Raw genomic sequence first — 25,960 nt, forward strand, 5'->3', positions numbered from 1 at the left:
AAAGGCGTTCGACACAGTTCCGCATTGTCGCTCGCTCCAAAAAGTGCACGCTTACGGTCTATCTGATGACATATGCGCTTGGATAGAAAGTTCACTAACAGACAGAGAGCAGTATGTCGTGCTGAATGGGAGGAATTCAACAGAAACAAATGTAACATTAGATGCCAGACAAACATATGGTTGCTGAAGGAGGGCAGCAGCCTTTTCAGTAGTTGCAGGGGATACAGTATGGATGATTGACTGATCTGGCTTTGTAATATTAACCAAAACAGCCTTGCTGTCCTGCTACTGTGAACAGCTGAAAGCAAGGGGAAACTACAGCCATAATTTTTCCTGAGGACATGGAGCTTTACTGTATGGTTAAATGACAATGGCATCCTCTTGGGTAAAATATTCTGGAGGTAAAATAGTCTCCCATTCGAATCTCTGGGTGGGAACTACTCAGGAGGATGTCATTATCAGGAGAAAGAAAACTGGTATCCTATGGATAGGAGGGTGGAATGTCAAATCCCTTAATCGGGCACATACGACAGAAAATTTAAAAAGGGAAATGGATGGGTTAAAGCTAGATATAGTGGGAATTAGTGAAGTTCGGTGGCAGGAAGAACAAAACTTCTGGCCAGGTGATTACAGGGTTATAAATACAAAATCAAATCGGGGTAATGCAGGAGTAGGTTTAATAATGAATAAAAAGAGTAGGAGTGCTGGTAAGCTACTACGAGCAGCATATTGGACACATTATTGTAGTTAAGATAGACAGGAAGCTCATGCCTGCCACAGTACATGCCAACTAGCCCTGCAGGTGACAAAGAGACTGAAGAAATGTATGATGAGATAAAAGTAATTATTCAGTTAGTGAAGGGAGGTGAAAATTTAATGGTCATGGGGGGACTTGAATTCGATAGGAGGAAAAGGAAGAGAAGGAAAACTAGTAGGTGCATATGAAATGGTGGTATGGAATGAAAGAGAAAGCTGACTGGTAGAATTCTGCACAGAGCATAACTTAATCATAGCTAACACTTGGTTTAAGAATCACAAAAGAAGGTCATATATGTGAAGAGGCCTGGAGACACTGGAAGGTTTCAGATGGGTTGTATAATGGTAAGACTGAGATTTAGGAACCAGGTTTCAAATTGTAAGGCATTTCCAGGGGCAGATGTGGATTCTGACCACAATCTATTGGTTATGAACTGTAGATTAAAACTGAAGAAACTTCAAATAGGTTGAAATTTAAGGAGATGGGACCTGGATAAGCTGAAAGAACCAGAGGGTTTAGAGTGTCAGACAAAGCATTATGGAACAACTGACAAGAACATAGGAAAGAAATACAGTAGAAGAAGAATGGGTAGCTTTGAGAGATGAAATACTGAAGGCAGCAGAGGTTCAAGTAGGTAAAAAGACAAGGGTAACACAAGAGATATTAAATTTAATTTATGAAAGGAAAAAATATAAAAATGCAATAAATGAAGCAGGCAAAAAGGAATAGAAACATCTCAAAAATGAGATTGACAGGAAATGCAAAATGGCTAAGCAGGGGTGGGTAGAGAACTAATCTAAGGATGTAGAGGCATATATCACTAGGGATAAGATAGATATTGCCTACAAGAAAATTAAAGAGACCTTTGGAGAAAAGACAACCACTTGTATGGATATCAAGAGCTCCTCAGATGGGAAACCAGTTCTGAGCAAAGGGAAGGCAGAAAGGTGGAAGGAGTATGAAGAGGGGTCTACACAAGGGCAATATACTTGAGGGCAATATTACTGAAATGGAAGAGGACGTAAGTGAAGATGAAATGGGAAATGTGATACTGCGCGAAGAATTTGACAGAGCACCTAAAGACCCAAGTTGAACCAGGGCCATGGGAGTAACAACATTCCATTAAAACTACTGATAGTCTTGGGAGAGCTATGACTAAACTCTACCATCTGGTGAGCAAGATGCATGAGACAGACGGAATTCCCCTAGACTTCAAGAAGAATATAATAATTCCAATCCCAAACAAAGCAGGTGTCGACAGAGGTGACAATTACCGAACTATCAGTTTAGTAAGTCACGGCTGTAAAATACTAACACAAATTCTTTACAGACGAATGGAAAAACTGGTAGATGCCAACCTCTAGAAAAACAGTTTGGATTCCGTAAAAAAGTTGGAACGTGCAAGGCAATAATGACCCTACAACTTATCTTAGAAGATAGATGCCAACCTCTAGAAAAACAGTTTGGATTCCGTAAAAAAGTTGGAACGTGCAAGGCAATAATGACCCTACAACTTATCTTAGAAGATAGATTACGGAAAAACAAGGAAAGGTAAACCTACATTTCTAGCATTTGTAGACTTACAGAAAGCTTTTGACAACGTTGACTGGAATACTCTCTTTCAAATTCTGAAGGTGGCACGGGTCAAAGTACAGAAACCAGATGGCAGTTGTAAGAGTCGAGGGGCATGAAAGGGAAGAAGTGGTTGAGAAGGGAGTGAAACAGGGTAGTAACCTATCTCCAATGTTATTCAATATGTATACTGAACAAGCAGGAAAGGAATATATATATATATATATATATATATATATATATATATATATATATATATATATATATATATCCATGGAGAAGAAATAAAAACTTTAAAGTTTGCCGATGACACTGTAGTTCTGTCAGAGACAGCAAAGGACCTGGAAGAGCAGTTGAACGGAATGGACAGTGTCTTGAAAGGAGGATATAAAATGAACATCAATGAAAGAAAAACGAGGATGATGGAATGTAGTCCAATTAAATCAGGTGATGCTGAGGGAATGAGACACTTAAAGTAGTAGATGAGTTTTGCTATTTGGGGAGCAAAATAACTGATGATGGTCGAAGTAGAGAGGATATAAAACGTAGATTGGCAATGGCAAGGAAAGTGTTTCTGAAGAGAAATTTGTTAACATCGAGTATAGACTTAAGTGTCAGGAAGTTTTTTGTGAAAGTATTTGTATGGAGTGTAGCTACGTATGGAAGTGAAACATGGACAATAAATAGTTTAGACAAGAAGAGAATAGAAGCTATTGAAATGTGGTACAGCAGGAGAATGCTGAAGATTAGATGGGGACATCACATAACTAATGAGGTGTCTGTGTCTCACAGAAGGGTTTTTTCCTGATCCTCTCAAACTATCCAAGGTAACTCCAGTCTTTAAGAAGGGTGTCAAATCAGATCCTGCAAACTACAGTTCTAGGAAAAGTCTTTGAAGGCATAATAAATAAGCAGATGTATGAGTACCTAGAACTAAATGGTATGTTAAGTGAATCAGTTTGGTTACAGAAAAGGAAGGTCAGCTATACATGCCATAGAGCTCTGAGTCAGAGACATTCTAGCAGCATTTGAGGACCATGCGCACACACAGGTAACCTTATGTGATCTGAGCAAAGCTTTTGACTGTGTTGACCATTCACTTCTGCTCTCTAAAACTTGAGTACTATGGAATATGTGATAAAAGTTTAAAACTAATCAAATCATACCTCAATAAAAGGAAACAGGTGGTGAGTTCAAGAAGTCATCTGTCAAACATAGTCGAGGTTCAACACGGAGTGCCACAGAGATCTAAATTGGGACCACTTCTTTTCCTTGTATACATAAATGACTTACCAGGAAATATAGATGTAAAGACATATATGTATGCAGATGACACAACTTTTCTATCTGAAATGGAAATGTCGTGTGGCTACGGCCTCCCATCGGGTAGACCGTTCGCCTGGTGCAGGTCTTTCGATTTGACGCCACTTCGGCGACCTGCGCGTCGATGGGGATGAAATGATGATGATTAGGACAACACAACACCCAGTCCCTGAGCGGAGAAAATCTCCGATCCAGCCGGGAATCGAACCCGGGCCCTTAGGATTGACAGTCTGTCACGCTGACCACTCAGCTACCGTGGCGGACACTTTTCTATCTGTAAACCACGTACTTGATAACCTTGTAAGTGATATGAAATTGGCAAAAGAAAATGCAACATCGTGGTTTAATGCCAATGGTCTGCTATTAAATGAGGAAAAGACCCAGAATATGTGGTTCAGTCTATCAAAGACTACAAAAATAGAAAAACAAAAGGCAAAGTTTTTAGGTATTGTACTTGACAACAGTCTAACATGGAACTCTCATGTTGATCACATAGTGGTTAGGTTGTTAAGAGTTATATATTTGTTGAAGAGACTGATGTGTTGTGTGACATTTGAGTATGTAAGGACAGCGGACTTTGTCTTTTTTCAATCTGTATGGGTATGGGTTAATACTCTGGGGAAACAGCAGAAAAATAAATGAAATTATGGTGATCCAGAAGAAAGCAATCAGAGTAATGGCTAAGGTAGATAATAGAACACATTGTAAACCATTGTTCAGTAAGCATTGAATTTTAACAGTTATTAATTTATATATTCTTAACAGTGTTAACAACATACTTGCCGAACTACCTAATTTAAGTGTAACAAATGAAAGGCATGACTACTATACAAGAATGTGTACTTCTCTGCTGTTGCAACAAAATAGATTACCTAAAACTGACAATAGTCATAAGTGTATAGCAATTAAAATATATAACAAATTGTCTAAAAATGGGTCAATCAAGCCTGACAAATTATTTAAAGACAATGTTCGTAACTTGTTGTTAGCTAATCCATTCTATTCATTAGAAGAATTTTTAGAAATGCCCAATATCAACTTAAATATGTAAAAATTTATTTTGTAAAATTAATAGGTTAAGTGAACTGACAAAGTCTATTGCATGCAATAATGCTGAATGACCAATAAAGAATCTGAATCTGAGGTGGTACTGAATAGAATTGGGGAGAAGAGGAATTTGTGGCACTTGACTAGAAGAAGGGATTGGTTGGTAGAATGCATCCTGAGACATCAAGGAATCATCAATTTAGTATTGGAGGGAAGTGCGGAGGGTAAAAATCATAGAAGGGGACCAAGGCATGAATACACTAAACAGATCCAGAAGGATGTAGGTTGCAGTAGTTACTCAGAGATGAAGAAGCTTGCACAGGATAGAGTAGCACAGAGAGCTGTATGAAACCAGTCTTTGGGCTGAAGACCACAACAACAACATACATTATCTGGAGCAAATTATGTGTAAATTGAAGGGACATTGTACAACAGGTACCAACCAAGTGAAGCAGTGCAGCTGCTAAGACAATGACCTCAAATTCGGGATAATGGAGTTCGCTCTGCCTGGCCATCCTGATTTAGGTTTTCCTAAATAATATCATGTAGATGTCAGGAGAGATCCTTCATCAAGTCCACAGTCAACCACCTCTCCTATCCTCACAAAAGTAAACATATACATTCCATGTCAAAGTATACAGTGAAAATTACCTAAAACTTTCACCACAAATATTTTAGGAATGGAAGGCGCCATAACTTAATTATGTCATGTATTGGAAAATTTGACTCGTTCCACATCATTACGAAATATCGTATTCATGATCCATGGAACTAGTATTAATCTAATCTGATATTTTGATTTCAGAGACTTGAGTGGTATGCATAGACCCACTTTTGCTGCCTATAAACAGAGTGTTACCAGTTTCGAATGTGTGCTTATTTACAAAAGGTACAATTATTTCAAAGGAACAATGCATATTGACAGTACCACAATCAAAGAAGAGTAAATTGGAATGTCAATGGTGTTTGTTGCAAATGTCTAGTGCAAGCAGTTTACAAGATATCACAGTTTGAACATTGTAAACACCAATAGCTGTTTGTTCCATGTGGTAGCACAATCAATGTGAATTAGGCATGGGTGTGTATGTGCAGCCCTACACAGACGTTAATACCTCTCCAGATGTGCCATGCTGTTAAACGGGACATTGCCTAGGACAAACAAAAGACAAACAAATGTGATTTACAGTACCTCCTCCAAGCCTGTGCTCAAACTGACCACCACCAGTGTCTGTACAAGCCTGCTGTCTGACATGCAATGGTTGCTGCACACATTCTACGATTTCAGTGGAAATTGCAGTGCAGGCATCGTTCACAAAATCATTTCCGTGCAGCACTTGGTGGAGAGAGATGTGGTAGGGTTGGAACTTATGATGGAGAATGCATAGTATACTTACCTGCCACTTCCTCATGCAATTGCACAGGAACTACTTTGCTGATCTACTGCTATAGCAGCCAGAACATTAATTTCACCCTCCTCTGCAATCATACATTTTGTTCCGTTACACACTTTAGGCGTTACACTGCCACTTGCACATAATTGTTTGAAGAGGTTCACAAATAACTGCCATGATAGTTAACATCTATAGGGGTATCTGCCATGATCGTAAACAACTATAGGGATATCTTTCGGTGTACACAGTACACAAACGAATGGCATTCTTCCTACATTCACCACAAACCATGAGCAGATCTGCTTTCTCTACATTAGGAAATACTATCTTATAAGCATGTCCCACTATGTCCACTATCACACAGTAACAGACAAGACCATCACAATATAATCGCAGTGTACACAACACAACAAAGTAAACGAACATAATGTCATTATCTAGCAATTAAGCAATAGGATGGAAAAAACAGCTGTCGGTGTTTACAACGTTCACAATATGATAACACAAAACTACTTGAATTTGCTTCCTGCAACAAACACCACTGACATTCTGATTTACAGTACTAGCATATTACTGTCAATACGCATTTCGCCATTTAAACATTTGTAATTCCTGTAAATAACTGCACTTCTGTAAATGTCTCAAAAACTGCATATTGGCTACAAATACATGCCCTTCCCCACAATTCAGTTACGTGAAAACCACATATAGATAACGCCTTCCATGTCTGTAATACTCGTAGTGCAAAAGTTCAACTTTGTTAAGAAATATATAGGCTCAACCACTTGTTTATAGTGTAAAACACTAAGATTGATGCCTTTCGGAAGTCAAGCTTCCATCATCAGAATAATAAAGAGTAAAAGAACCTGTTAAAACTCGCTAAAATGGAACATGCACCAGGCACATTTTAGCGAGTTTTAACAGGTTCTTTTACTTTTTATTATTCTGGTGATGGAAGCTTGACTTCTGAAATGCGTCAATCTTAGTGTTTTACACTATAAACAGGTGGTTGAGCCGATATATTTTTTAACATTGACATTCACAACCACGACCTCTCATCCAGTATGGATAAAATTAAAAAAAAGTTCAACTTGTATTTTTGAGCTATTTATTTTCACTGTATTACAGTAACAAATCCTATATCAATGTAAGATGATCCCTGAATAAATAAATAAAAATAAACTACGTTATATCTAAAGCTGTTGGTAGACTCCAGTTCATTGGCCCCATATTGGGAAAATACAAATTGGCTATAAAGACAGCTTACAAAACACTTGTGTAATCTGCCCTAGAATATTGCTCAGATATGGGCTATGTGGGGCCAACACAAAATTTGACGACAGACATCAGCTACCTCAAACCACTTACAAAGTTTCAAGACCTAGGATTAAATGATCTAGGAATAAACTACAGCTCTCAGCTTATTGATCCCATAGCGATTGCAAAGAAATTATCATGCACTAATTACATTGTGCAGAGAGTAATTTAAGCACTCAGTCCATGTGTGAGTGGGACAGGAAGAAATCCTACTATGGGGTACAATCAGAAGTACCTTCTGTCATTTACACTACTTCACAGTGTTTTGCAGAGCTGAATGCATACAAAGATAAAATGTTACTGTAATTAGATCTTCAGTGAAAATCACTATCACATGGATGTTGATTGGAGCAGAGATACTGGAGCATAACATTAAGAGAAAAACCATCCAAATATAATTGTACATGACAATGGTTAATTGTAAAATATGACACAATATTCTTACTGTAACTATGTAAATAACTTAATGTTATAGCCATATGACTTAAATGCAGATGCCAACTCATAAAAAAAGTACCGGATGATCAAAATGTCAGTATAAACGTGAAAACTTAATAAACCACAGAATAATGTAGATAGAGAGGTAAAAATAGACACACATGCTTGGAATGACATGTGGTTTTATTACAACAACCAAAAACAAAAAAACAAAGTATTGCTAGGCGCGTGAAAGATCTCTTGCACACGTCGTTTGGTGATGATCGTGTGAGACCCAACTCGCTTTATTTGTTCATGAGACCCAGAAAATATTAGATACAGGCTCCCAGGTAGATGCTATTTTTCTTGACTTCCGGAAGGCGTTCGATACAGTTCCGCACTGTCGCCTGATAAACAAAGTAAGAGCCTACGGAATATCAGACCAGCTGTGTGGCTGGATTGAAGAGTTTTTAGCAAACAGAACACAGCATGTTGTTATCAACGGAGAGACGTCTACAGACGTTAAAGTAACCTCTGGTGTGCCACAGGGGAGTGTTATGGGACCATTGCTTTTCACAATATATATAAATGACCTAGTAGATAGTGTCGGAAGTTCCATGCGGCTTTTCGCGGATGATGCTGTAGTATACAGAGAAGTTGCAGCATTAGAAAATTGTAGCGAAATGCAGGAAGATCTGCAGCGGATAGGCACTTGGTGCAGGGAGTGGCAACTGACCCTTAACACAGACAAATGTAATGTATTGCGAATACATAGAAAGAAGGATCATTTATTGTATGATTATATGATAGCGGAACAGACACTGGTAGCAGTTACTTCTGTAAAATATCTGGGAGCATGCGTGCGGAACGATTTGAAGTGGAATGATCATATAAAATTAACTGTTGGTAAGGCGGGTACCAGGTTTAGATTCATTGGGAGAGTCCTTAGAAAATGTAGTCCATCAACAAAGGAGGTGGCTTACAAAACACTCGTTCGACCTATACTTGAGTATTGCTCATCAGTGTGGGATCCGTACCAGATCGGGTTGACGGAGGAGATAGAGAAGATTCAAAGAAGAGTGGCGCGTTTCGTCACAGGGTTATTTGGTAACCGTGATAGCGTTACGGAGATGTTTAACAAACTCAAGTGGCGGACTCTGCAAGAGAGGCGCTCTGCATCGCGGTGTAGCTTGCTCGCCAGGTTTCGAGAGGGTGCGTTTCAGGATGAGGTATCTAATATATTGTTTCCCCCTACTTATACCTCCCGAGGAGATCACGAATGTAAAATTAGAGAAATTGGAGCGCGCACAGAGGCTTTCAGACAGTCGTTCTTCCCGCGAACCATACGCAACTGGAACAGGAAAGGGAGGTAATGACAGTGGCACGTAAAGTGCCCTCCGCCACACACCGTTGGGTGGCTTGCGGAGTATAAATGTAGATAGACAGATAGTAGATAGATAGATGATCGTGTGCTCAGCCGCCACTTTTGTCATGCTTGGCCTCCCAGGTCCCCAGACCTCAGTCCGTGCGATTATTGGCTTTGGGGCTACATGAAGTCGCAAGTGTATCGTGATTGACCGACATCTCTAGGGATGCTGAAAGACAACATCCGACGCCAATGCTTCACCATAACTCCAGACATGCTTTACAGTGCTGTTCACAACATTATTCCTCGACTACTGCTATTGTTGAGGAATGATGGTGGACACATTGAGCATTTCCTGTAAAGAACATCATCTTTGCTTTGTCTTACTTTGTTATGCTAATTATTGCTATTCTGATCAGATGAAGCGCCATCTGTCGGACAGTTTTTGAACGTTTGTATTTTTTTGGTTCTAATAAAACCCCATGTCATTCCAAGCATGTGTGTCAATTTGTATCTCTCTATCTACATTATTCCGTGATTTATTCAGTTTTCAAATTTATACTGACTTTTTGATCACCCGGTACTTCAATTCAAATGAGGATCATTCCACGTATCTCATAGCGAGCAATATGTCGATCTTAGATACACACACCTACATGTCTTAATAGTAAAACTGCCAAATAGCACTTTCCTAACTCGAACTTTTTTGATAAAATCACTGTACAAGGCTCAAAAGTGTGTAAGCAGTTATTAGTCAGGCATGAATTTCAATATTTTCAGAGATCTCCCACTTAGTAATGAGTTGCTCTACAGACCTCAATTTTTTTATGCACCTACAGTAGAACGCCTCTAATCCGTCACCTTTGGGACCGGGACCATGGTCGGAACGAAAAAAAGGTCAGATTTTCCGAAAAATCTAATATTTATTGCAAAAAATGTAAAAAGACATTTAATACAAAAAATTAAAATATTTAAGAACTAAAAGACGTCTACAGTAATATAAACAGATGTTTTTTACACAGTGTTAAACAATATATTAACTAAAAAACCTTTACACACACTGTAATATGTATTGGTTTTAAAAGGAAAAACAAAAAATGAATAACAGTACTGTACTGTACTTAATACAGTATAAACGATATATACTGTAAACTAAAGAATGTTTATAGCACTGTACACTAAAAAAAAATTTACAAAGAAATAAACTACTGTATGTATAAACTAAAAAATGTTTATACTGTATGCATTGTTTTTATAGTGAAAACGAAAACAAATTAATTGTAAAAACAGTCAGTGATGCATTTTTATTTAACAGACGTCATTCTAGATTTAGCTGCAGTGTTCCTCCATTTTTTTATCCACAAAACATCCATTGGAGTTGAAGTTGGATTCTGCTCGATGTACTGAAGGGCGATGTCGAAAGTGTTTCTTGCATCGTTGTGTGAAATACGGGTGGGGGGTTCGTCTTCGTCGTCCGAGTCCTCATTCACTGTTTCTTGGCTAACAGCGGCAACAATCTGGTTGTCATTGAGCTCTTCAAAAGTGTCACAGTTTTTGTCACATTTGTTGAGCCACTCTTCAACTACATTGGCAGGGACGTTCGGCTCCAGAGTTTGTAGATCTTTAACGATTTCCAGTGTGTTGTTTTGCTCATCTTCGGTATGCTCATTTTCAGTCATAACTTGTGGCCAAAGCTTACACCACGATTTCCGCAGTGTGTCAGGTTTCAGTTCATCCCATGCTGCAGCGATTGTGTAGACAGCATCTTTGATGTTCAGGGATTTCATTGCCTCAAATAAGTTATGACCTCCTTCAGATTTTTCGAAGATTGAGCTGATATACTTTCTGCGATATTGCCTTTTTAACCATTCGATAACGCCCTGATCCATTGGTTGGATGAGTGAGGTCACATTAGGAGGCAGAAAGAGAGCTTTTATGTCCCCTTTCACCAAATCCTCCTCAGATGGATGTGATGGTGCGTTATCCAACAGCAGTAGAGCACGAACAGGCAGAATTTTTTGCTTCGAGTCTTTTTCGACAGATGTCACAAACTCGTCGAAAAACCAGGATTTAGAAAGGTTGCAGTCCATCCAAGCAGATTTTTGATTGCGATAGTAAACCTGCAAGGAACGTAAGTTTATAGTTTTGAACGCCCTTGGCTTCTTAGATTTGCCAATGACGAACAAGGGGAGCTTGTGGGTACCATCTGCGTTGCTACAAGGAATGACTGTTATTCTATCTTTTACAAGTTTCATTCCACCACGAATTCATTTGAAGCTGCGAGCGTTTTTGTTGGGAACATTTTAAAGTTCAGCCATGTCTCGTTGTAGAATGAAGGCTTTCACGACCGGTTGACATGGCTGTTGATATACTTTCCGGCATGTGAGGTCGTGGTCCAAGGACTTTTCTGCTCCTTACGTTTCGTCCAGGACTGCGCTGGACTTCCTCAGAGGCGCTGCTCCGCTGAGTCTTGCCGACTGTCTCGTCGATGTTATACACTTGGCAGGGTAACATTTCAGTTTCTTCTACAATTTCTTGAAACTTAACGGAAAACTCCCTAGCAGCTGCGGCATCAGCAGATAGTTTTTCACCGGAAATAGAAACAAATCCGACACCATGACGAGTTTTCCAACGATCAATCCAGCCTTCAGTTGCAGCAACTTTACTTTCGGCTTCCAGTTTTTGTGCAAACCTATTACTTTTTCTTTGAGAATTGGCCTGGATATTGGAGTTGCTTTCCTTCTTTCTGGACAAAACCACATCCACAATGTGTTATCAAGCAGTTCAAGTTTAGGCTTTTTGAATGTTTTCCGATTTTTCAGAGTGTTTTCACTATCAATCATAACTGTATAGGATTCAATGTCTTTCCGATTCTTCCTCCAATCCTACATTCAGTTCCTTTGCAATTTTTTGGAGCAATTCTCCTTCATCCAGTCTTTGTAGCACTGTTAATTTTTCATTTAGTGAAAGAGTTATGTGTTTACTGTACACACAATGAATCTACAGTAATAAGTACTGTAGAGAACACGGAATAAAGCAAACAACGACGTTTTTTTAATCTCAACAAAGGATAATACTGCACAATAACATACAGTATAACAATGTGCACAGCGGTAGACACAGCAACAGTGGCCCAACAGCCGTCCCGTCAGTGACAAGTCAGCACAGGCTCACGAGCCTGAGCATGGTCGGATTAACCGGAGTGACAGACCATCCAAGGGCGGATTAGAGGTGTTCTACTGTACTACACAAGCTGATATAATGTACTGATACATCAAATGGATTACATATGAAAAATATGAAAAAAATCACTCTTTTCATGCTGTGCTTTAAATTAGTGATATTTTAAAAAAGCATAACTTTATACAGGGAAACAGTATAGACCTAAACTTTTGCACTGTAACTCTTTAGTCCTATTATTGAGTATAAATAATAATAAAAAACATTTATCAATGCATTTAATAGTTCTTATCTTCAAATAAAGATGAATCCACAGGACAACAATGTCAAATTTGACGAGCTTCAAAGTCCCGGTGCACACCTACACAACTGAATCTCAACTTGATTTCTTGCTGAAATGTTGACATATGTAGTAGCAATCTTAGGTATAAAGAAGAATATCCTAACTCACTTTACTCATTGACAAAGAATAAAATGAAAATGTCACTTACGCATACCATCCACACTCAACATTAAAGTGAACTGGTAAATAAAAACCATGTTTATTCCATGAAAAATTGTTCCTAAAATATTTGTGGCTGACCTGTAGGTCAGAATTGTAAACAAGTGAGAGCTGAAAAGCATTATCAATAATTTTTCTTAGTGTATACCTGTATGTTGTATCTCACTGTTTAAGAATTAAAGCAGACAGCTTTGGTGATATATCCATATTCTGTAACTATAAGTTAAAAACACAACTTTAGTAAAATAAAATAAAGGAAGCAAGCTATAAAGAGACACATGAATAGGTATATATAGCCACACAAACTCTACAAAGAACAGTTCCATAAAAGAATTCAAATACAGAGAAGGAAATAGTATTTTTAAAACTCTTCCACAATGCACAAAAAATTGTTTTTTCTTGACATTTTAATTAATAAATGAAATACATTCACTTAAAGGTCAGAGACAGTATCTTTCAATAGTACTTATTGTCACGTTTATAAAACAATGCACTGTGACTTTGTAATGATGGCACAATCACCTTACTTACAACACTGGAGAAGGGAACCCATACAGTACAATTCCTAACAGGCCATGTAAAGAATTGTCATTCAGCAAAAGCATGCTGTTAAGATCCAGGAATTTATGATGTGCTGTATGTAGCAGTTTTCGTCGTATCTGAAAGCCACGTACTGCCCCACTTGTAGCTGTTCCAACAAAGCATTTTCAAGAGTTGCAGTAGCAACAGTGGTCCCATTTGTATCTGTTCAGAGTCTCTTCATTACAATGGTGTTACCATTAGTGACTAAAATATTCATCATGCAATCATGTTCCTGGAACACTGTACTGTACCTGCGTTCCAAGAAACCATTAGATCTAATTTGAAAAGAAATATAAGAAATATTAATATCCTGTATTTTGTGGAATATACTGTTTACAACTCTTTCAGATTATCTAACATATGTATTTTCTGCATGGGGACCATCTTGTTGTCTACCATGACAGAAACATATTTCATTTCTGCACAAAGTCTTGAAAGATTATTATTTTTGCAAAACTTCACTACGTCATGTTTCATAGTTTCATATAATGTCTTTTGGCTACTCCTGAATTATGTGTTTAACTTTTCTTGCTAAATGTATCATGCTCTATACACCAAAAGCAGCTGCTGTTCTGGCAATGCTCCATGAAATTGTAGCAAGTGTTTGAACTTGTATCAGTTCACTAGAGGCTGAAATTATACATTTCTGAATGAGGAGCTTTGTTCATCAGCAAATATTTGCACTATTCACACACACACTCTACAAAATACAGGACATTAATACATCAGTTATTTCCTCACAGAAGATCAAATTCTGAGAAGACTTCTTACACCACAGGAACATGAATTTAAAGATGTTGAGGTTAACTGCGTGTATCCTGCTGAATCACAATTCCTTTCATCAAAAAAAGTTTTGTATCACCCCGGTTCCCAGAACTCCTGGAGATAGATATTGACTGTGGGTATTGTATCACAGACACAGTCGCTTTGACTGTTCAGAGATGTCACTAAACCCAACCAAAGGTGTAAACAAAGATGCATAACCAGCACCTATTAGATGGAGGGGGTCCAACAGCCAATCAGTTCCAGTCATTCCACCAGGAAGAAGGTACACAGCTCGTATTGTCTGAAGTTCACCCATCCCTAGACGGTCAATACCATGGTTTGATCGTGGATCGTGTCCGCATTGTTACATTGTGCCACGAAGGGCTCTCTATAAGGGAAGTGTCCAAGCGTCTCGGAGTGAACCGAAGTGAAGTTGTTTGGACATGCAGGAGATACAGAGAGACAGGAATTGTCGATGACATGCCTCACTCAGGCCGTCCAAGGGCTACTACTGCAGTGGATGACTGCTACCTATGGATTATGGCTGGGAGGAACCCTGACAGCGATGCCACCATGTTGAATATGCTTTTTGTACAGCCACAGGACATTGTGTTATGACTCAAACTGTGCAATAGGATGCATGATGCGCAACTTCACTCCCGGCATCCGTGGTGAGGTCCATCATTGCAAACACGACACCATGCAGCGCGATACAGATGGGCCCGACAACATGCCGAATGAACTGCTCAGGATTGGCATCGCATTCTCTTCACCAATGAGTGTCACATATGCCATCAGCAAGACGAGCATCGGACACATGTTTGGAGGCACGCTGAACACCTTAGACAAACTGTTAAAAGAGTGCACCTATGTGGAGGTTGCCTGCTGTTTTGGGTTGGCATTATGTGGGGCTGACGTATGCCGCTGGTGGCATGAAAGGCACCATAATGGCTGTACGATACGTGAATGCCATCCTCCGACCGATAGTGCAACCGTATCAGCAGCATATTGGCGAGGCATTCGTCTTCAAAAAATGGCTCTAAGCAGTATGGGATTTAAGATCTGAGGTCATCAGTCCCCTAGACTTAGAACTACTTAAATCTAACTAACCTAAGGACATCACACACAATCATGCAAGAGGCAGGATTCAAACCTGCAACCATAGCAGCCGCGAGGTTCCAGAGTGAAGTGCCTAGAACCACTCAACCACAGCAACCGGCACATTCGTCTTCATGGACAACAATTCGTGCCCCATTGTGCACATCTTGTGAATGACTTCCTTCAGGACGACATCGCTCAACTAGTGGCCAGCATGTTCTCCAGACATGAACCCTATCAAACATGCCTGGGATAAATTGAAATGGGCTGTTTATGGATAATGTGACCCACCAACCACTCTGAGGGTTCTATGCTGAATCGCCGTTGAGAAGTGGGAGAATCTGGACCAACAGTGCCTTGATGAACATCTGGATAGTATGTCACGACGAATACAGGCATGCATCAATGCAAGAGGACGTGCTACTGGGTATTAGAGCTACCGGTGTGTACAGCAATCTGGACCACCACCTCTGAAGGTCTCGCTGTATGGTGGTATAACATGCAATGTGTGGTTTTCATGAGCAATAAAAAGGGTGGAAATGGTGTTTAGGTTTACCTCTATTGTAATTTTCTGTACAGGTTCTGGAACTCTCAGAACCGAGGTGATGCAAAACTTTTTTTGATGTGTGTATTTGGGTCCCCTTCTCCAATGTTGTATGTAAGCTGGATGTCACATCATTATGAAGTCATGATACAAGGTTGTATAAACTTAACAATGACTGCTATGCCTCTAACCCTTAAGTGAACTTTTTTCATCTTTTAATCAAGATCTGAAGGAAAACAATTATATTTGCATGATTGAAAAAATATTAAACACACGATTTCGTTCTCTATATTTGAACTCATTTATGCAAAAGTTTTTTGCAGAATTTCTCTCTCTCTCTCTCCATGTGTGTATAAAAGTTTTTACTGTTTCTCATCATTTGTTTTTATTTTATGTCACTGAAATTGTCCTTTTAATTTACAGTAACAAATATGAGTATATCACCACACCTGAGCATCCAGGCTGTCTATTGTAATTCTTTACGCAGAAAAAATATTAAGCACTGTAATAAAACAAATATGTTATGGGCATCACCCATCTTACTTCAGGCAGGTGTGTTACCTTCATAGTCTCCGATGTTATTGAATTTAGCATTTGTTAGAATTCGGGAGTAAGTAAAAAACACGTTTTTTTTCTCCAAAAAGATATCTGCCTCTGAAGATGACGCTACAAACACCATTCTGAAGATGTGATTTCGCAAAAAAATTTAAATGCTGTATCTCTGTAACAGTTCTAGATATTTTGTTAGAGTTTTTAATCTGAAAGATAATTGCTTTATGATTACAATGGTATCCTCCGTTTGGACAGATCTATCTAAGTTTTTTACTGTCGCCCTTTGATTTTTTTATAATTTACAGAATTTTTTTTTTCAAAAATGGCAATTCAGAAAAGTTGGATTTTTTCTGTTGATTGGTACCATGTAGTACTCTATTCTTTGTAAAGGGGAGCTTCCACTTAAGTTGGACAGGTTTTACTTTAAAAACCCTTTTTTTTAACTTTCAAGGGTAATGTATGTCATCATTGAAGTTGTTTCTTACTAATTTCTTTGTTACAATGTTTATTTCTGTTGTCTTTGTTACAGTTATTTCTTGTCATTTTCTTGTTGCAGTTATTTCTTTTCACTTTCATTGTTGAAGATACTTACACTTGGTTGTAGTTTCTTGACAGGCTCTTTGTCGTGGTTGTTCATTGCAGGTTTCTGTATTGTAGTTGTTCAGTAATAATTTGTTTACTGAAGTGGCTTCTAAGAAATCTGAGACCATCCAGTGAGTTCTGTGTTTTTGTGAAGAATTTGCCTGTTGACACAGTTGCAGCATGTTTTTTGAAAAGGACTGTTTGAAATGTCTTCTGACTGGAGCCACAGGAGAGTGAAGTGTGCTGACTATTTGCACATCCATAAAAGAATGATATATAAGACAAACAAAACAACGGACTTTGTTCAGGTTGGGAATAAGTGTTCTCATTTGAAGACTGTTTCAAAGTGAAGATGTTTCCAATGACGACTTTTTGTGTTCTATATGTTTTGACAGAATAACTGCAATGATAGTAGCTGAACATGGTGAAGCCTCTCACGGTGCAGATGAAGCAGATTTTGCTTCAAAAGAGGAAGAATCAAATACCCTGAATCAGTCAACTACAGAGGTAGGTGGTAGTCCTGTTCAGAAACCATGGTCAGTGAAGTCGAGCCATAAGCTCTATGCTCAAGAAAGCGCAGAGAATTACTAAAGGTATGGATGAATACACTACAGCAAAACTGGCCACACTTTTCAAAGTAGAAATGCCATCTTCAGAAGAAAATGAACAAAAGCACTTTTGCACCTCTTGCCATGAGTTTTTCACAAATATCAGCTCAGCTGTTGAATAATGTGAATCCTACAGTCAAAAGGTGCAAGTTTTAACTATTATTCCAGAATCATTTTCAAAGAAAACAATTTTGAACCATGTCCCAGCAGGATAGAAGGACATGTTAAACAAATCAAGAAATGTGAGGTCTGTAAAAGGAGTCTTTGGAAGACCAGATCCCTATTATGGTCAGTCATTTTATCTGGAAGATAAATGGGACTGTTCTCGCCAGAGTGCCAACAAAAAAGACACTATAATTGTAACAGTTGAAGGTAAAAAAGTTGTTAAAGTGAAGAGGTACATGACTCACAGTATTAAAGAAACTTTTGCAGTTTATAAGAGCAACTATACGACTTCACATAATGGAAGATCAAAATTTTATGCATCATGACCTCAGTGGGTAGTTCCACACTCACCTCTGTTTATGTGTGTACTGCACAAATTTTGAACTTTGTGTGGTAACTTTGAAGTACTTACTGGAGCATGACATATGACACCTTGGTTTGGGGTGTGAAGTCATTAGTAGTCTGTGATGTAAGGCGAGAGACTTGTTTGTTTCAAGAATGTGCTGACGGCCCTGGAAAGGAAGAACTATCTTTATAGACGCTTGGCCTGGAAGATGCAGCAGGTAACTCTGCAGAAATTACATATGTGACGTGGGAGAAAATAAATTAATTAAGAAAACTGTTGCCTTTGACAGTTTCATTGATGAACTTGGTAAATGGTCAGTGAAAGCAGTAACACAGCAGCATCTGAAGAAATTGCAACACCACATTGCAGAAATGAGAGGGTGTGTACAGGCTGAAGAACTATGTTTAGTGCTTCACTGTAATTTTGCGGAGAACTGGTCTATAATTCTCCCAGAAGAAGTACAAGGATATCCTTGGAGTAATGAGCAGGTTTCAGTTTTTACAGAAGTGACATATATTCAAAACAAGTGTTGCAGTTGTAAATGATGACACAGAACATGACTCAGCACATGCTTTGCTAGTAATGTGCTAGTAATTCTTCAACTGCAAACGGGCAGAGAAGATAATCATTATTTCCGACGGCACTCCTAGTCATTTTAAAACTCGTTACCAGCTGTTTGAATTGAGTAAGTCACTTGTGCCAACTGACTGGGTATACAGTGCTACTGGTCACGGGAAGGGGCCTTATGATGGTGTAGGAGGCCTACTGAAGCACCATGCTACAAAACATAATCTTTCCAGACCAAATACAGCTGCAATTCAGAATGCTGAGGATTTTACAAGGGTCATGAAATCTTACGCATCCACAGCCCTCATTCTTTAGTCCAAAGAGGAAATCGAAGAATTCCGTGAGCAGAAAAAAGAAGAATGGTCCAAACAAACTACTCCTATGAAAGGAATTCAGAAGACACATTTTTGGACTCAAAGTGCTGGGTGAACTCATATTGCATGCATTTTAAAGAGCAAGAAAGAAGAAATGTCGTTCATTTGGCCAACTCCTCAGAAACAGTAGGATAATATTCACATTCATAACCTGAGAAGGGGGATGTTTGTGGCATGTGACTGGTGGATTGCAGAGATTATAGATTCCATTTATGAGTTAAACGAAATTGTAGTGAACTTTATGCTACTAAATGGACCACCTGCTGGATATAGGTTTCCAGCTGAAGGACAGCAACAACGCCATCAGTGCTCACTTCCTGTTCACAATGTTTTGAAGATTGTAGGTGCTCCAGTTCCTATCACTTCAACAGGGAGGCATCACTCTATATCCAAGGATAATACTGAAGCAGTGTAACACATTTTTATTTCATTGACTGGCTAAGTTCAGTACAAAACTGAGTGCACAGAAGTTGTATAAATTGAAACCTTGAAGTCTCTGGACCTTTCACATACATTTTGGAACCATTTAAAATGCTGGAAAAATGAGTCTGTTACTCATCTTTCAAAACAAAAATTATATATAAAAACAAAGATGATGTGACTTACCAAAAGAAAGCGCTGGCAGGTCGATAGATACACAAACATACACACAAAATTTTAGCTTTCACAACCAACGGCTGCTTTGTCAGGAAAGAGGGAAGGAGAGGGAAAGACGAAAGGATGTGGGTTTTAAGGGAGAGGGTAAGGAGTTATTCCAATCCCGGGAGCAGAAAGACTTACCTTAGGGGGAAAAAAGGACGGGTGTACACTCGCATACACATATCCATCCACACATATACAGACACAAGCAGACATATTCAAAGGCATATGTGTGGATGGATATGTGTGTGTGTGTGCGAGAGTATACCCGTCCTTTTTTCCCCCTAAGGTAAGTCTTTCCGCTCCAGGGATTGGAATGACTCCTTACCCTCTCCCTTAAAACCCACATCCTTTCATCTTTCCCTCTCCTTCCCTCTTTCCTGACGAAGCAGCCGTTGGTTGCGAAAGCTAGAATTTTGTGTGTATGTTTGTGTGTCTATCGACCTGCCAGCGCTTTCTTTTTGTAAGTCACATCATCTTTGTTTTTAGATAATATTTTTCCCACGTGGAATGTTTCCCTCTATTATATTCATATCATTAATTTGAAAGCAAAAATTATGTTAAATAAGGCTAGGTTTTGATTTTTATGAGCATGTTATGTGATAATGTGGTAATGAAACAGGTTTTATGTATAGCAAAAATTTCGATTGTTTAGTAAACCTGTTCAACCTAAAAGTGGAAGCTCTCCTTTTCAGAGAATGTAGAACTATATGGTACTAATCAACAGAAAAAAAATCAAAATTTTATGGATTGGCATTTCTGGAAAAAATGTTTTCCATAAATTATAAAAAAGTTCAGAATGCATATTTTGATAAGTCCAAATGGAGGATTCTTTGGAAAAAAATAAATAAATAAAAACTGGGACTGTTCCCAAGATATAGCATTTAAAAATTTTTTCCAAAATTCCCATCTTCAAAATGGTATGGGCAGTGTCACCTTTAGAGGGCTGTATCTCGTAGCAGCAATTTTTTTTGCAGAACACAAAAAAAATACATGTTGCTTACATAGTCCTTCAGTTTAACATACGCTAAATTCAATAACATCCGAGACTATGAAGGTAAGATTTTTTCCTAGCCTGCCTGAATTGATATGGGCTATGCCTATGAAAAATGACTGATAACTGTTTTCAGCTCTCACCTGTTTATATTTCTGACCTATGAGTCAGCCACAAATATTTTAGGAATAATTTTTCAGGGAATAAATATGCTTCTATTTATCAGTTCCCTGTGGTGTCAAATGTGGATGGTACATGAAAATGACAGTTTCATTTTATTTTCTGCCAGTGAGTGAAATGATTTAGATATTCTTTGTACCTAAAACTGCTAAACATCTCAGCAAGAAATCAAGTTGAAATCAAATTGTCTAAGTATGGCCAGGGACTTCGGAGTTCATCTAATTTAATTAAAAGCACAACTTGAAAAAGGTGTTTTTTTTTTTTTAATATTTTTCATCTAAAATCCAATTGATGTTACATAGTTCTTATACATTAATTCAACTTATTGGCCTATGTTGCAATCCACAAAAAAACTTAGGTCTGTAGGTCACATAATTACTAAAAGGGAGATTCCGTGGTGATTTGCATTACATTTTGAAATCAATGTTTTATTATGTTGACTTATTATCAATCTATAAACCATATTTTCTTTTGTAAATTATAATTATAAATTGTGTTATTCAGGCAAAGATCTTGAAGTGTTATTTAAGCAGGGAAGAGCATTAAAATTAAAGAACAAGAATGTAATTTATGCTGTACTCATGGTTACAAATTTTGGATATCCTATTCCTAATGTGCATTTTAGGTCAAAGGTGTCCTCAAACTATTACGAGTATGGATCTGGTTTTTATCACAGAAAATGTATATTAGGTTGGCATTCTAATTACAGAGTTACAGATTTCCAAAAATATTTATACCATGTGAAATATTGTAATATATTGAAAAAGGTGCATGACTCAGTGTTACGTGACTCATGTTACTTCTACGTCTTGTTGGAAAAACTGTTTTCCTGCATGCAGAGAAATGAAAATATGACATTATGTGCCAAATAACATACACTTAACATTACCATTTCACTTTTCAAACACTATGAAAAATTATAAAAGCATGACATCTGGGAAAATGAACTGCAAAATTAATTAAAAAGTCAGAGAAGTGAAAATCTCCTCTTGCACTGACAACATCAAGTAGATTAATTTTCTTTATAATTTCATCACATTTTACAGGCCATTTCCAATAGTTACCAGCACACTCGATTTCACTGAGTAAGTAAGAATTTCCAAAAACTGCATTTACTTCTTCAGCATTGAATTCTACTTTGTACCAGTTTCCAATTATCACACTTTCTATAATTTCTTCAGTATGATGATCTGCAGCAGCAAAATTCTTTAGAGACGGCAGGTATGTTTGTAGTACTCCTTTCTTGTACTGAAAAAAGTGAATGCTTTTTATGTTTGGTACTGATGTTGCTGAAGAGAATATTTGAGCCAGATTAAGTTTCACATTGATTCCTTGAATTTCATCAACAGACACATGAAAAACCTGCATAGTTGTGGTACTTGCAGCTACCTGAATGAAAGTTGATGCATCACCTACAATTAATTTTCGCTTTTTTACTGTATTCCCCACTCGCGGTTCTGGAACTGCACTAATTCCATCTACGGTTCCTTTAGCATGGGATGTAGCAAATAAGTTCCAATAGATTCCACATTATGAAATTATTGTGGTAAAGCAGCAGTAATATATTAAATTGTGAGGAAGGTGCATCTGACCAGATTTAAACTACCTTCACATTTTCTGGTATAGTTGACAGTACCTTGCTAATGTAAGCAATTACAGCACTGGAACCATGGCTTTATCCAGTGCACTATGTGACATACAGTGACGAACTTGCTCTACTAGGTTTCTGATCTTGCATCTTATGTTGTCTACGTTTTCTAACTCTCTCTCTTTCTCTCTCTCTATTTTTAGACATTCTTTCTTCTAATAACAGTCTTTGCTTATGTTGAGTCAACTGTAGAAACTTTTGTTTCTGCTGGCTTTTTCTAGCTTCTTCCAGATGCTTCTTAAATTCGTCATATTTTCCTTCACTCTTTAACTTTTCCCTCTTCCTACTCTGTTTTTCTGCAGATGCTAAGAGCATCCTCTTCTTCTAATCTTAAAATAATACAATTGTGACTCAGATTACATGACTCACATTACACATTTAATTTTCTGTTTTTACAATATTGGTTGAAATTGTGAAATTTTTAGTAGTGATATTAGTTACACATTCACACTAAGAAGTAAATTACTGAACAAGATAAAGTTATCTTTAATACCTCTCTTGGTATAAAAACTTAATTACATGAAAGTGACTCATGTTACATGAAAGTTAATGCTACTGTATTATATCGTTTACTCCAACCTATAATTCACCTACTTCAGTTTCATACGCCTTTTGCAATATATTAGGGTATGTAAGAATAATATAAATAATGATATGCTATTTCTTACCTCCCAATAAGCTTAAGTGAATGTCAAAAATCTCGAGTAATTCGCACTCTCATCACATGAAAAATATATATAGCGTTATAAAAATGGCTACAAATTATGGAGGGAAAGCACTAATGGGCCACAAACCATCGTTTCCATACAGTAAAAAGTCCAGCCTTTCAAAAACTACATAAAAAGTAGCAAATTTTAAACTTTTAAATATCATAAGTTTGTCCCACTTTGCAAGTAGTAGATCTCTGATAGCATAATTACTAGGTAATAGATCTCTGAAAGTAATGAAACTGCTGCCTGTCTAATGACCAGGTGCACAACCCTGAGCCTTCAAACGTGAATTTATCAAAAATGGTTAGTTAGTACAGTGCTATTTGGCAGTTTTACTACTGAGACTAAACTCTGAAGTGGTCACCTTACAATCAACTAAAACATCTGTAAGTTTATAAAGAATGATCCAAGACCACATTCTCATTACAGTAATTCACAGGAGGTAATTCTAAAATGACCTCTTCCATGGTGTAGTCACAAGGGTACATGACTATGAGCTACATGGCACAATTCCAACGGGTGACCCCTTGGTCCGGGTATAAAATTTTCACGTCTGAACTTCTTACACATATAAAAACTTACACTAGCCTACATACATGTTATCCACTTATTCTCCACGTAATATAGGCTTTCAAACTGATTAATATGACAGCACTTACTTTTTGTAGCATTATTTTCTGGATGATCTTGAATTTTCGTTTTCGGTTTACTTTTGAATACTGGAATAATCTTCTTTTGACCGATTATCTCAGGAGCAGAAAAGAGCTTGACTTTCTTTGGTTTTTCTGAAACATTTTGCGTTCTGGTGACTAATGTGTGACATTCATGTTTTGCTGTCTCCCCAGGTGTTAATGCTTCGTTTTCTTTAGGCGTCACTACTTCATCCTGTAAACAACGTAAAATTAAAATAATTGCTTCTTCTTCACAGAACACATTGAGCTATGTAGAAGCTCGTACATACCTCAACAGTTTTACGGTTATTGATTCCTTTGTATGCAAGTGATTTGCAAATATCGCCCACAAAACTGCTTTCCACTTCGTAACAATCACCAATGGCTGCTTTAAATATGTCTTCATATTCGGCATCAGTAAGTGACTTGAAAGGCATGTTACTGCAATAATCAATGCGCTTATTATAAAAACATCTTTCACGGATTACTTTCTTTACATTCATGTGATACCCAGTTTAGAGTAAATTAATAAATGTTCAACAATCACGATTCAAAACAGTATCACTTAGAGTTCAGCTAATACTGTAAATTCCTATGAACTGGTAACTTACTACAATGAAAAAAGAAGTTTTCAGAAGAACTCGAAGAAAAATCTTCCGACGTATTACGAAAGGTGTGCTTCAATATCACTCAGAGTAATTCTTCTCCGTCCTTCCACCGTTCGCTACTCAACAGTGAATATTTCAAATGACGCGGGAACAGAGATCTTCTTGGATTGCGTGATCGTCGAGCAAGAGGTCTTTTATTTTAACGTCCTTGGCTTCGAGGCCCTAGACGTCTATATTCGCTAAGATTTCTTGGTTAATGTCGCAAGTGGAGAACACTTCCATCTGAAAAAAATCACACACTTCAACTTGAATTACTGTATGAAAGCTTTTTTAATTCCTTTCCCACATAATAACTACTTGCATAACCGGCAGAGCATCCACAACATGAAGAAGCCGAGGCAATATAAAAATATGTGATTTTCAAATATATATCGATCTACCTGCCGCATAACTGCTTTGGTCGACATTGTTGGAGGGCGGAGTCATTTAGACAACAGGTACAGAAAAGAAGAAAAGATATACTCTGCATATTTGTCGTAAATAAGTGAACGAATTTCGCAACTTGAGTTTTCATAAAACAGTCAGCTGAGATAAACAGATAAATTAACTGGACTAAAACCGCACCCTTTTAACAATCGATCCTCTGTCACACCACAGTGGTTCTATACCTAAAATCGACCACTGGAGCTCTTAATACGCACGCACACTGTTTAGTGTAAATAACTCCTCTGATCCACAGATTTGTGGTGTATTCAGCATATGCTTCCACAAACCAAGTGCTTAATTTCTAAAATTTTAGGACTCAATGCACCACTTCAACCACAAAACCGCTCCCCTTCCCCTAAAATATCACAAGTTTCGATGTTGGAAACTTGTGATAAAAGTTTCCATGAGAAATTAGTTATTACAAAATATCTTCCTGAAATTAAGATCTTTAAAACACAATTTCTTATAATCAAAAATAAAACAATAAGAGTTAATGTAAACAACAGGTACTGTCCCCATAGCAGAATCACTTTGCTTCCTGCATCTGCTCGATACATATCGGCACAGATTGGCAGTCTTCGTCACTATGGCGTCATAATAGGTTATAAGGTCTAAGTGTCATTTGTTTTCTACTCCCAAGTTGTATTGCAAGTGGAATGATTTAAGTTCATATTCATTACTGCATATTGGCGACACATTTGAAGATGAATTCCCTGTACTACATCTTCAAGAAACGATATTTCCGTGTGCCATTTGTACCGCAGCAGCTAATCAGTGCGTGGCATCTGAGTTAATAGGGATGCGAGGTTAAGCGAAAAACATTCCTCCTCTCCCCCCTCCCCCCCTCAGCACACCAACGCCGCGGCTGCCATGATCTTCCTCACAGAACACCAAAATATCAGAAGTACAAGGCCAGAAGCGCTCATAGTCTTCTAGAACTGAAATTCGAATTCGGGATTGGTGCGATAA

General features: G+C 37.9%; 1 protein-coding gene across 1 annotated transcript in view; it reads right to left on the reverse strand.

The window, feature by feature from the left end:
* The window catches only part of LOC126176439 (zinc finger CW-type PWWP domain protein 1-like), a 339,799-nt gene extending 315,167 nt beyond the window's left edge, over positions 1 to 24,632 (reverse strand). Inside the window, exons 1-3 of the mRNA XM_049923596.1 lie at positions 24,509 to 24,632; positions 24,188 to 24,338; positions 23,886 to 24,111 (exon numbers count right to left, since the gene is read on the reverse strand). Coding sequence (XP_049779553.1) covers positions 23,886 to 24,111; positions 24,188 to 24,334 — 373 coding nt within the window. The 5' untranslated portion in view covers positions 24,335 to 24,338; positions 24,509 to 24,632. The remainder of the gene's footprint in view (positions 1 to 23,885; positions 24,112 to 24,187; positions 24,339 to 24,508) is intronic.
* Positions 24,633 to 25,960: the final 1,328 nt, after the last annotated feature.

The sequence above is a fragment of the Schistocerca cancellata genome, chromosome 3 (genome assembly GCF_023864275.1).
Source record: "Schistocerca cancellata isolate TAMUIC-IGC-003103 chromosome 3, iqSchCanc2.1, whole genome shotgun sequence".
Lineage (NCBI taxonomy): Eukaryota > Metazoa > Arthropoda > Insecta > Orthoptera > Acrididae > Schistocerca > Schistocerca cancellata.